This window comes from Pantherophis guttatus, chromosome 15 (genome assembly GCF_059756535.1).
Source record: "Pantherophis guttatus breed Tessera chromosome 15, ASM5975653v1, whole genome shotgun sequence".
Lineage (NCBI taxonomy): Eukaryota > Metazoa > Chordata > Lepidosauria > Squamata > Colubridae > Pantherophis > Pantherophis guttatus.
In genome coordinates this window covers 8299496-8313105 of record NC_142077.1, presented here as the reverse complement: position 1 = coordinate 8313105, position 13610 = coordinate 8299496, and the positions used below count along the sequence as shown (strand labels likewise).

The window sequence follows — 13610 nt, the reverse complement described above, 5'->3', positions numbered from 1 at the left end:
AGTTGCGGTGTCCTGGGGTTGTGTGATCACTTTTTTGCAACCTTCCAACAATGGGGAAGCCGGAGTCACTTAACAACCCTTGTTAAGGGTCTTGGTAGTACAGTGGTCTAAAGCACCCTGTTATTAAGACCAGCTGCCTGCAATTACTGCAGGTTCGAATGTCGCCAGGCTCAAGGTTGACTCAGCCTTCCATCCTTTCTAAGGTAGGTAAATTGAGGACTCAGTTTGTGGGGGCAATAAGCTGACTTTGTATAAATATACAAAAGGATGAAGGATATTGCTGAGCGCATTGTAAGCCACCCTGAGTCTCCAGAGAAGGGCGGCATATAAATCAAATTAAAAAATAATAATAATAATAATAATAAAACCCTGTGGCTGACTGAACAGCTGCAGTGATTCACGTAAGCATTGTGGCAAGAACGGTCATAAAATGGGGCAGACCTCAATTAAAAAAATACCTTGCTCAGCAACCAAAATTTTGGGCTCAATGGCAGTCGTAAAGAGAGGACTAGCTGCATTTCGCGCTGGGCATTAAGTTCTGCAAGGAATTGTAGAGCTTATCGAAGTCTCCTTTCTTCAGCATCCAGATCCAGTAGGAAACAGACACGACTCCAGAAAGGGAGTGGAGAAGACATATTCTCTTCAAAATTGTGGAGGGGGAAAGGTGGCAAGGAAGGAAAGGAACCTCTGGCTTGGTTTTATATGACAGCACTGCAACGACTCTATGACAGAGAGAGTTCTGCAAGAAAGGGAAGCCATCCTTAAGAGAGTAGACCTGCCCTACCTTGCGGGCGCTTTTCCACATGTGCTTCATGTACGCGTAGGTCACTTGAGGGTGAAGGGTGGGCAAGGGATGGTCCAGCTGTCGGGATGGGTCGACCCCCAGGAGCAACACCAAGGTTTTTTGGGCTAAAGCCTTCGTCGAGGAACAAAAGGAGAGACAAGTAAACACAGAGCTCACATCCTGGCCTTTTCCTCAGCGGGCTGGCTGGGGAATTCTGGGAGTTGAAGTCCACCCTTCTGAAAAGCTACGGAGGGAGGTCTGAGCAACTGCTCAGGCTGAAGGAAGTGGAGGCCAGAGTTACTCACCAGCCTGCCGCTCTTGCCGCACAAGCTGGCGTACTTGAGCCACATCCTCATGTCCTCGTGGGGGTTGACCACCAGCGATCGGACCATGAGAATCCGCTGCCAGTCCTCCACGATCCGCTGGCAACCCTAGGGAGAAAGGAATTTTCTCAATAGCCTTCTCTCTTTTGGCACGCCCGGTTTCTTGGAATGGAAAGGGGCATCGGGAAGGGCCCCGGATGCTGGGAAAAACCACCCACCCACAGCTCCAAGTAGTAAATAGAGAGTTGGCATCTCTACGGATCTGGGAAGGGTCTCCTTTCGGCATGTTCGCGTTTTGTGTGTGAAATTTGTATTTTCATGTCAGGAAAACTGGGTTTCCTTTGGGCACAATATTAAATGCATTCACGGCCGGAGATGTACAGATTCAACTGCATCTGATTTTTAACTATTTAAGCCATCAAGGAGGGAACCCAGAAGCTGTCTAGAGAGTTTTCTGTGCCTTCTTCAAATCGTTTTATTTTTCCCTAAAAACTGGGTTGGAATGAGCCGGGATCACTTGAGGCAACTTTCCCACTCATCTAAAATTAGGGGAAACGTGATGCTGCTTGAAGTTTTTTTTCCCTGAAACCGACTTTCCATTAAACAATCCAGAAGAATGTGATGAGTAAGAGTCAGAAGTATTTGTCCTTCCTTTGCCCTGTTTCCCCTCTTTTCGGGGGGATAAACAGCTCCGTCTGCAGACTTTCCCCTATCGGCTTTTGCTTCGCCGGTGGAATGTTCTCTGAGCTCTTCCAGACAGGAATGCAGCTCTGGAGGCAAAATGCTTCCCAGATGGCACAGGAAGCAAGAAGGCCGCGGCTGGCAGTGACACGTACGCGGGGCTTAGGCTGGGAGGACCAAGGAAGAGGCACAACAGACAGGAAGGAAGGAAGGAAGGGGATGGGAAGGGAAGGGAAAGAAAGGGAGGTGAAGGGAAGGGAAGGGAAGGAAGGAAGGGGAGAGAGGGAGGAAGGAGATGGGAATGGGGAGGGAGGGCAGGAAGGCAAGGGAGGAAGGAAGGAAGGAGATGGGGATGGGAAGAAAAGGGAGGGAAGGTGAAAGGAAGGGAAGGGAGGAAGGAAAGAAGAAGATGGGGAGGGGGGAGGGGAGGGGAAGTGAAGTGAAGCGAAGGAAGGAAAGAAAGGGAGAGAGGGAGGAAGGAAGGAGATGGGAATGGGGAGGGAGAGAAGGAGGAAGGGAGGGAGGAAGGAAAGAAGAAGATGGGGAGGGGAGGGGAAGTGAAGTGAAGCGAAGGAAGGAAAGAAAGGGAGAGGGAGGAAGGAGATGGGAATGGGGAGGGAGGGAAGGAGGAAGGGAGGGAGGGAGGGAGGAGATGGGAATGGGGAGGGAAGGCAGGAAGGCAAGGGAGGAAGGGAGGGAGAAGGGAATTGGGAGGGAGGGAGGGAGGGAGGAAGGAAGGAAGACCAAGCTGGGATCCTGTACTCTGCTTGTGAGGAGGCTGGATGGGGAGAAAACCAAAGATAAAGACCTGGAAGTTCTGGATACAGGGGATAAAACCGGGCAGGTCAGCAGGCCGAATGGTGTCAATGGCAAAATGTCCTGCAGAATCCTAATTTGGTAATTTTCCAATCAAAATATTAGATGTTAAGAACCCTTCAAAATAAAAAAGCTTCTTAATCATTGACACGTTGGCTCCAGAAAGCGCTCCAGGGGAATGCTGGGAAGTTCTAGTCTAAATTCTGGAATATCAGACCTGCTTTTTCAGAGCTGTGGCTTCCAGGGTAGCCTTACCTGCAGTCTCTCCCACCAGATCTGGCGAAGGATCTCTCGCCGTTCCGGCACCAGCTTGTACTGGATGACTTCTTCCAGCTCGGACAACATCTGGCAGGAGACCATCGCCTGCAGAAAAAGGGGTTGGCACCATCATCATCATCATCATCATCACTACTCCGGAATACAAGTAGTCCTCAACTTACACATAATTGTGTAATTGACCACAATTGAGCCCAAAATTATTTGTTGTTAAGCGAGACATGTGTTAAGTGAGCTTTGCCCCATTCTACGACTTTTTCTTGCCACATTCGTTAAGTGAATCGCTGCAGTTGTCAAATTAGACACAGACTTCAGAGGATCATTAGAACTGCAGAAGAAACAATGGCTACCAACCTGCCTTCCATGGAGGACCTGTGTACTGCATGAGTCAAAAAGAGGGCTGGGAAAATATCTGCAGACCCCTCGCATCCTGGACATCAACTGTTTCAACTCCTGTCCTCAAAACGAGGCTATAGAGCACTGCACACCAGAACAACTAGACACAAGAACAGTTTTTTCCCGAATGCCATCACTCTGCTCAACAAATAATTCCCTCAACACTGTCAAACTATTCACTAAGTCTGCACTACAATTAATCTTCTCATTGTTCCCATCACCCATCTCCTCCCACTTACGACTGTATGACTGTAATTTTGTTGCTTGCATCCTTACGATTTATATTTGATATTGTTTCTTGATTGCTTATTTGTACCCTATGACTATCATTAAGTGTTGTACCTTATGATTCTTGACGAACGTGTCTTTTCTTTTATGTACACTGAGAGCTTATGCACCAAGACAAATTCCTTGTGTGTCCAATCACACTTGGCCAATAAAAAATTCTATTCTATTCTATTCTATTCTATTCTATTCTATTCTATTCTATTCTATTCTATTCTATTCTATTCTATTCTATTCTATTCTATTCCATTCCATTCCATTCCATTCTTCATTCCATTATTCTATTCTATTCTATTCTATTCTATTCTATTCTATTCTATTCTATTCTATTCTATTCTATTCTATTCCTATTCTATTCTATTCCATTCTTCATTCCATTATTCTATTCTATTCTATTCTATTCTATTCTATTCCATTCCATTCCATTCTATTCTTCATTCCATTATTCTATTCTATTCTATTCTATTCTATTCTATTCTATTCTATTCTATTCTATTCTATTCTATTCCATTCTTCATTCCATTATTCTATTCTATTCTATTCTATTCTATTCTATTCTATTCCATTCCATTCCATTCTATTCTTCATTCCATTATTCTATTCTATTCTATTCTATTCTATTCTATTCTATTCTATTCTATTCTATTCTATTCTATTCTATTCTATTCTATTCTATTCTATTCTATTCTATTCCATTCCATTCCATTCTTCATTCCATTATTCTATTCTATTCTATTCTATTCTATTCTATTCTATTCTATTCTATTCTATTCTATTCTATTCTATTCTATTCTATTCCATTCCATTCCATTCCATTCCATTCTTCATTCCATTATTCTATTCTATTCTATTCTATTCTATTCTATTCTATTCTATTCTATTCTATTCTATTCTATTCTATTCTATTCTATTCTATTCTATTCTATTCAACTCTACTCTACTCTACTCTACTCTACTCTACTCTACTCTACTCTATTCTAGTAATACGGTTGTTAAGTGAATCTGGATTTCCCCATTGATTTTGCTTATCAGAAAGTCGCAAATGGGGATCATGTGACCCCAGGGCACCGCAACTGTCATAAATGTGAGTCAGCTGCCAAGCATCCAAATGTAAATCAAGCGACCATGGGGATGCTGCAAAGGGTCATAATTGTGAAACATGGCCATAGGGCTGTTGTAACTTCGAACTTTCGCTATGCGAACTGTTGTAAGTCAAGGACTGCCTGTAGATCCCCCAAGGAAGGATTGCAATGCTGGGTGAGGAGATGAACTACTCACCCCGTAAGCTCGACTGTAACTCTCTCCTGCCATGGCCGTGAGCTCTGCATCTAGGAGATCTCGGGCTTTGTCGATGCACTGAGGGAGAAAAGATGAAGCAAAATGAACACCCCCACCAAGGAAAGGCTCTCCGAACAGAATCAGGGGGGATAAAATAGCTTTTTGCTTTTTTTTTCCCCAGGAGGCTGAATCCTGATTTTTTTGTCTCCGGAATCCCAGCGTTTTGTTTGCTTTTCTCGTCATTAACTTTGTAGTTAATGAATGAGCTAAGCCAGTACAGTATATAAAAAGAGGTGCTAGATTAAAAAAAACCAAGTCATGTAAAAGGAAAAGAAGAATAATAGAATAGAATAGAATAGAATAGAATAGAATAGAATAGAATAGAATAGAATAGAATAGAATAGAATAGAATAGAATAGAATCTTTACTGAAAACAGAATAGAATAGAATAGAATCTTTACTGAGAACAGAACAGAACAGAACAGAATAGAAAATATGGAATGGAATGGGGTAGGGTAGGGTAGGGTAGGGTAGGGTAGGGTAGGGTAGGATAGGATAGGATAGGATAGGATAGGATAGGATAGGATAGGATAGGATAGGATAACAGAGTTAGAAGGGACCTTGGAGGTCTTCTAATCCAACCCCCTGCTTAGGCAGGAAACCCTCCACCACTTCAGACAAATGGTTATCCAATATCTTCTTAAAAACTTCCAGTGTTGGAGCATTCACAACTTCTGGTGGCAAGTTGTTCCACTGATTGATTGTTCTAACTGTCAGGAAATTTCTCCTTAGTTCTAAGTTGCTTCTCTCCTTGATTAGTTTCCACCCGTTGCTTCTTGTCCTACCTTCAGGTGCTTTGGAGAATAGCTTGACCCCCTGTTCTTTGGGGCAGCCCCTGAGATATTGGGATTAAGGGATTTAAAATGAATTTATTGAACCAATATAAAGCAAGAGGGAACCTTAGAGGAGTTGGAGAAGCAAAGAGAGAAGAGTCACTCGGTGGTCCAGTGAAAACAGTTTTTGTGGCAGGGAAGCCAAAGATAAGACAGCTTTGGAGACAAGAGAGGGAAAACAGGATAAAACAAGACAGTTAATATCGGAGGGGGGGAAAAACATTTGAAATCCAAATAAGAAAGTACAAGAAACGGCAGCTCTGAATGCCACAACAAGACTGAAAGGAGAAGGAAAAGGTTTAGGCAATCACAACCATCAGTGTGATCTAAAACTTCAAGACCTTATGAAGATACTTTTTGTGGCTCTTCCCTACCAGGCCTTGAGCTAGATAAGAGTGGTGGGCCGGGTAAGAAAAATGTATGCCTGAGATGGTTTGATTTCACCCAGATGGCCCCATTCCTCTCTCTCTCTCTCTCTTTTTTTTTTTTTGTAGGTTTATTTTCAGTGATTTAAGTCAGGCGGTCTTTACAAATCTGATGAATAAATATTCCAAGACAGTACGGCTCCGATCTTGGGAACGCTCTTGCCAGGCAAAAGGCCAACTTCTTAAAACCTCAGCTGGGCTCCCGTACTAAAGAAGTCGTCGTGTCCGTCCCACCACCACCCCCGCCACCGAAAGAATTTCCCCTGAAGGGACCCGGCTTCCTACTTGCAGGAGGACAAGCCACACGTTCTCTCTAGGGATTACGCAACCGAGCTTTTGGTGGTGGAATATGAACCGGTCGTCATCTGGCCCAAAGCTGCAATGCAGTTGCGGAACGGTGAATTACATAACCTTTGACGAAAAAGTGTCACGTCCAAGGAAATGTCCTTGGAGTGCCCGAGTGTGCTGTCCTGTTTGCGTTGCTAGCAGCTGAAGGATTTTGACAGAGTCACTTTGGAGCATCTTGATTTTTTTTTTTCTTTGCCCTACTGACCGGTTGGGTACGCATGGCTAGGGGGGTGGTGTCATGTGACCGGTAGAAGTGAGTGACATCGAGTTGGCCACGCCCACCCAGGTTTTGTGGCGCCCGGTGTTTTCTTTTGTGTGGGAAACGAGTCCAAATGGCTCTTTGAGTGTTTAAGGTTGCAGGCCCCTGGTCTAGTTTAAGGAAAAGAAGGATTAGGGGTGACATCATAGTATGGTTCCAATATCTCAGGGGCTGCCCCAAAGAAGAGGGGCGGTCAAGCTATTCTCCAAAGCACTTGAGGGCAGGACAAGAAGCAACGGATGGAAACTAATCAAGGAGAGAAGCAACCTAGAACTAAGGAGGAATTTCCTGACAGTGAGAACAATTCATCAGTGGAACTACTTGCCTTCAGAGGTTGTGAATGCTCCATCACTGGAGGTTTTCAAGAAGAGATCGGACAACCATTTATCTAAAATAGTGTAGGGTCTCGTGCTTGAGAATGGGGTTGGACTAGAAGACCTCCAAGGTCCCTTCCACCTCTGTTATTCTGTTAATCGGATGGATGGATGGATGGATGGATGGATGGATGGATGGATGGATGGATGGATGGATGGTCTGCCTCAGCAAAACACAAGAGAGCATTCAGATGCTAAGTGACAGATGAATACTGCAGTTGTCTAATGTTTCTTGAGTGCTATCAAGTTCAATGATCTGTATCTCTGGGTAAGTAGGCCATTATGATCTTGGTGGCTCATTATACTGGTATGAAGCAGGTGGCTAGTTAAAAAAAAGAAAACAACTGCAGGTTGCCAAGTACAGACACATGACAGGTTAGGATGGGGTTCAAAAGAAGGAAGGTCCCCGAATCCCAAACAGGGCTGCCAAGTTTTAGGAAATACCTGTTGGGCCAGAGAGAAAAGGTCCTGATGGAGAGCCAGGACAGCCCGGTAGAAGGCGCCGTCATGGGTGTCCCTTGGGATCATGCAGGTGTACTCTTCCATGCTGTCCCACTGCCCTGAGGAAAGAAAGAAAGAAAGCAACCCAGCTTGAGACAATGAGAGGATCTGGTTTGGCCAGAGCAAGAGGCCGCCGGGTCAAAATCTCGCAGCTGTATTTATGTGTTGTGGCCTGCCAGCCGAGCTGGTGGCAGACTCAGACAGTGAGGAGGTTGGGGAGGAACATGGGCCAGTCCTGGAGTCTGGGGAAGGCTCTGCGTCGGAGGCAGAGAGGGGGCCAGGGCCGTCTGACAGTTGTCAGCTGCCTTCGGAGTCGGACATCAGTGAGGCAGAAGAACAACTGGAGCCTGTTCCCAGTGTGAGCTGCCAGGAGAAGGGAACAGCTAAAGAACAAGGGTCGACTCAGGAGTAAGGCCACAGGTGGACGGTGAATGGCCCCTCCCATAGGGAATTAAGAGGAGCGAAAGGAGAGGGGAGTTTGCAGGAGACAATTAGTTCAATTCATTAGAGGGACGATCTGTTCCTGACTTCTTGCCAAGTATTGTCTGCTACAGAGTGGCGTTTGGAAGGTATCGGCCTGGCAGCTCTCCAAACCTAATAAAGGCCTGTAGTTGTGAAATCTCTTGAAAGACTGCTGGCCGGGACTTTGCGGGAAGAGGAATTCCCTTTAGGCGTTTCATTGGAACGAGGAGTCGGCTTCGTGCTTTTGGGAAGCCTAGGTCGGAAAATTACGCCGCATCCTAAGCTTGGTTCATGCCGACATTGGTTGGTTCGGACTTTTCACCTTCGCCTGCAAAATTTAGGATCTTGCAGCCACCACTGATTCTGGAAGACTTTACAAAAATGGGGCCATAATAGTATGTGGATACCGGGAGAGGGGGGGATCAGAAGAGGGAATCTGGGATATTGTTTGATTTCATGGCTCGGGATCAGGGGTGAAATGCTACCAATTCGGACCAGATCGGGCGATCCGGTAGCGACTGTGGCAGGTGGTTCGGAGAACCGGTAGCGATGGTGGCGCAAGGCTCCGCCCACCCACCCGGGTGTCGTTACTTTCTGCTTTTAAAAAGTAAAAAAAAAAATGCTCTGATGATCACAGCTGTGGCGCGCGATCGTCTGCACCTTTTTTTTTAACCTTTTAAAAGCATTTTTTACAACCTATTTGCCCGAATAGGTTGTAAAAAAACTGCTTTAAAAGGTTTTTTTTTAAAGTTGGCCACGCCCACTCAGTCACATTAACCCCCACCACCACCAAGCCACACCCACAGAATAGGTAGTAACAAATTTTTACATTTCACCACTGCTCGGGACGGTGCAAGCAGAACATCTGAAGTCTGAGAAAGCCCCTTTGGCATAGTCAGATGTGGGACTGCCTCTGCAAGGCTCCCTTGGCCAAACCGGAACCCCCAGGGATTTCCCCCCCGCCCCCCGAAGAGCAAAGGGTGGGGTAGACAGTCACCTAAGCCCCAAGCGGCTGCCGCTGCCATCCTTGCCATTTTGGCTTGCGTTTCGTCGTTCACCAAGGTCCATTTCTCACAGCACTGCTGATGCAGCTGTCCCCTAGGGCCCAAGACACAAGAGCCGAGAGTTAGAAAGCTGGCAGAAAACTCACTATCCGCCCATCATTTTAAGTTTATTATTCAATGTATATTTCGCCCATCTCGCTGTTCAAAGCGATTCTGGCGAGCTGAAATCAAACACGTTTTAATTGAGGGGGGGGGTGGAGGAGAGAAACTGCTTTATTGTGTGAAATAAAAGAGCCCCTGGAAAGAGACTTCAAGGAGTGAAATGCTCCTGGTTCAGACCGGATCGCCCAATCCGGTAGTGATGGTGGTGGGTGGTTCGGAGAACCGGTAGCAAAAATCCCTTCCCCCACCCATGCCTAGCTGAGCTGCGCGATCGTCAGAGGCTTTTTTTTTTTAATTTTTAAAAGCATAGGCCGAAAAAATGCTTTTAAAACTTTTTTAAAAAAAGCCTCTGATGATCGCGCGGCTCAGCTGGGATCGTCAGAGGCTCTTAAAAGCATTTTTTCTACAACCTCTTCAGCCGAAGAGGTTGTAGAAAAAATGCTTTTAAAAGCCTCTGACAGTCCCAGCTAAATTGCCTGATCGTCAGAGGCTTTTTTTTCTTTTAAAAGTCTCTGACGATCAGGCAACTCAGCTGGGATCGTCAGAGGCTTTTAAAAGCATTTTTTTTACAATTTCTTCGGCCGGAGAGGTTGTAGAAAAAATGGTTTTAAAAGTTAAAAAAAAAAAAGTTGGCCATGCCCACCCAGTCACATTACCCCCACACACATACCAAGCCACACCCACAGAACCAGTAGTAACAAATTTTAGATTTCACCACTGAAATAATCCCCCTCCCCTCTTCTTTGTGGGTGCCCCTCAAATATTGGAACACCGCTATCATGTCCCCTCTAGTCCTTCTTTTCATTAAACTAGACATACCCAATTCCTGCAACCGTTCTTTATATATTTTAGCCTCCAGTCCCCTAATCATCTTTCTTGCTCTTCTCTGCACTCTTTCTAGAGTTTCCACATCCTTTTTACATTGTGGTGACCAAAACTGGATGCAGGATTCCAAGTGTGGCCTTACCAGAAGTTCCCAAGGACAAAACACATCACTGGGGTTTTTTTTTACCATAATTTCCGCTTAATATACCTAATAAGAATTGGTCTGGTATTAGATCTATTAGTTGTTTAATAATTTCCTCTAGCCAATTTCTTATTTTTAATCAGTATTTCCTTGCATCTGGGCATAGCCACCATATGTGGCAAAATGTTCCTTGCCTCCTTTTATATTTCTAGCATTCCGCTGGTCTACTTGGGTATCTTTCATGGCTTAGGCCCGGGGTACTTGCAGGACCATCTCCAGCCGCTCTCCCACCATCCTGTGCGCTCTCACAGAGTCGGCCTCCTCAGGGTGCCGTCGGCCAAACAATGCCCCCAGGAGGAGGGCGTTCTCTGTGGGAGCCCTGACCCTCTGGAATGGATTGCCCACCGAGCTCAGGACAGCCCCCGACCTTCCTTCCTTCCGTCGCGAGCTGAAGACGTGGCTCTTCCGTCAACTCAACTGATCTGTTTGGGGGTACACTGTCATAATTTTAAACTGTTTTTAATAGGGTTGCTGATTTTAATTTTATTTCATTGTGATTTGTATTGGAATTTGTCATTTTGTAAGCCGCCTTGAGTCCCCAGGGAGAAAGGCGGCATATAAATCGCAATAATAAATAGTAAATAAATAAAATAAATAAATCTGACTGGGGGCAAATGCTAAAGATAAAACATTTTATATATATATATTTTTTCTATGCTGCAGACATTGTCATATCACTGGGCTCTTACCATTCCCCCAAAGCTTCCAGGCAGCGCATGCGGCCAAGCATCAGCTCCGGATCATCCTTGTTGGTGTCCATCTTTTTGTCATAGGCCACAAGGGCATCTTCCCACTCGTGCAGCTTCTCGTACCAGGTGGCCTGGATTTCCTGGAAGGAGGGGCCAGGAATTGGTGTTGGGAAAAAACTCAGACATCCCCAACTGGCACACAGCAACCATTGGCAGTTGGGCAGCCCAACTATAATGAACCTATTGAAAATCTTTCTGAAGCTAAAGTGGTGATGAAACATCGCAGAGAGATGGAGTCCCTGCCATTTTGTTTAGCTGCCGTAAACGAAGTATTTCTCAACCTTAACAACTTTAGGCTTGGCAACTTTAGACTTACGACTGGGTGGGCTTCAACATGGCTGGGGAATTCTGGGAGCTGACATCCAGGCAGCTTAAAGTTGCTGAATTGCTAAGGCTGAGAAACACTGTTCTCATTTCAGAAAAGTTTCCTTTTAGAAGTAGATTGTAATTCAGTAAGGCAGACTTTTCACAAAGGAAGTCCCAAATTCTCCCCTTTTGGAATGAAACAAACAAACAAATTTCCTACCTTCTTATCCTTTTTTAAAAAGGCAACTAAATTTTAGAAAAAGGGTAGCTAGACTGCCTCCAATATTTAGATGGAGCCCATCAGTACAACACATCTGTTAACGTTTTTGTGTACAATTAAGTATTACATTAAGGTAAAGGTAAAGGTTCCCCTCGCACATATGTGCTAGTTGTTCCTGACTCTAGTTGTTTCGTTTCAAAGCCGAAGAGCCAGCGCTGTCCGAAGACGTCTCTGTGGTCATGTGGCCGGCATGACTCAACGCCAAAGGCCCACGGAACTCTGTTCCCTTCCCACCAAAGGGGGTCCCTATTTTTTCTAGTTGCATTTTTTGCCTGCTTTCGAACTGCTAATTTGGCAGAAGCTGGGACAAGGAACGGGAGCTCACCCCATGACGCGGCGCTAGGGATTCGAACCGCCGAACTGCCGACCTTTCGATCGACAAGCTCAGCGTCTTAGCCACTGAGCCACCGCGTCCCTCAAGTACTACATTAGTAACGCATAAAATAAAATGATAAAGACTTTTGTCAACATGTTTACCATTTGTGAGTTTGAAAAAGCGCTGCCTGACTCCGCCTGTTTCTGCTAACTTTAAGGAATTTCACTTCTAATAAAAAGAATAAGAATACAAAAGCTTTTTCTTTTTTTTCCCCCCCCCTCCTTTTTTGACTCTTTGTGTCTCTGGCCCCCATGCGGGCTCCGGTCTTTTTGATTTAGCCCTTTGGCAGTTCCTGGTGTGACTGTTGCCAAGCGGTGGATTCCTTCCCAGCCTGCAGGCAGGATTAAGCACTACGCGCTGTTCCTCCACGTGAGACAGGAGGCTTCCAAACTCTCAAAGCCGATGGGCAAAAATAAGAGGGATCACTTACCAGCTCCCCAAAATGCTTCATGGCGTATTCCAGCACCCCAGATGCGGCCTCTGGTTGCTGCAGTTTATTATTTATGCTGCAAAGAGAAAAGAAAAGGGGAAAAAAAGGCTCAGGAGCTGTTTCTGTTATAAAAATTATAAATACTTAAGATCGGGGTGAAATCGACTTACCTTCCTTACCGGTTCGGAAGCGCACGTATTGTGCACGCGTGACCTTCTGCGCATTCGCAAAACCTTCTGCATATGCACAGAAGGTAAAAAACACATTACTTCCTGGTTAAAACCAGAAAGTAATGACATCCGGGCGGGCTACCGGATTGTGGAACCACCGGCCAAGATCGCTACCGGATCAGGCGATCCGGTCCGATCCAGGAGCATTTCACCCCTGCTTAAGATTGGGAGACATAGCTGCGTTTGCTGGATTCTTGTAATGTTTGGTTTTATTTAAAGGAACTCATTCCTCAACATATTCTCATGTTAAGAAACAATTATGGAAAGCAATGTATTTATTCAGCAACAGTGGAGCAAAGCAAAAAAGATGAAAATTAACAGCTGTTTTAGGGTATTCCTCACAGGTAAAATTGTAAAGGCATAGGGAAAAAATGATGCGTGAAAAGCCACCCTCTCCATTACCGGGGTGCCACACTGAGAAGGCCCTGTCTGCCGTCCACTACAAAAAACACAAGCCACAAATGTGTGCGTCTCCTTAGTTAGATTTTTCTCAGCAAAAGATTTAGAAGTTCAGCTTAATACTACAAAGGTAGTCCTCACCTTACAACAGTTCATTTAGTGACCGTTCGAAGTTACAACAGAATCGAAAGAAGTGAGGTACAGCTGTTTTTCAAACAGCCGTTGCAGCATCCCCACAATCGTGGGATCAAAATTCAGACACTTGGCCATGGGTTCATATTTATGACGGTTGCAATATCCTGGGGGGAGGGGGGGAGAGGGGAGGGCGTGTCATATGATTCCCTCTTGTGGACTTCTGACGAGCAAAGTCAACGGGGAAGCCGGATTCACTTAACAACTGGGTTACTAACTTAATAACTGTGGCAAGAAATGTCGTATATAAAAGCGGGGAGGGGGGAGAAATCAGCTTAAGAGCTGTCTTGTTTAGCAAGAGAAAATTTGGGCTCAGTTGTAGTCGTAAGTCGAGGACTACCTGTTTTGAGCGAG

At 45.3% G+C, this 13610-nt stretch overlaps 1 protein-coding gene across 3 annotated transcripts in view; it reads right to left on the bottom strand.

The window, feature by feature from the left end:
* MTOR (mechanistic target of rapamycin kinase) overlaps nt 1-13610 on the bottom strand; it is an 88401-nt gene that overhangs the window by 27126 nt on the left and 47665 nt on the right. For all 3 annotated transcript variants that reach the window (XM_060682799.2, XM_060682801.2, XM_060682800.2), the window contains 8 exons: nt 12436-12511; nt 10984-11123; nt 9099-9199; nt 7583-7698; nt 4840-4917; nt 2860-2967; nt 1090-1215; nt 785-916 (listed from right to left, as the gene is read on the bottom strand). In XM_060682799.2, coding sequence (XP_060538782.2) covers nt 785-916; nt 1090-1215; nt 2860-2967; nt 4840-4917; nt 7583-7698; nt 9099-9199; nt 10984-11123; nt 12436-12511 — 877 coding nt within the window. The remainder of the gene's footprint in view (nt 1-784; nt 917-1089; nt 1216-2859; nt 2968-4839; nt 4918-7582; nt 7699-9098; nt 9200-10983; nt 11124-12435; nt 12512-13610) is intronic.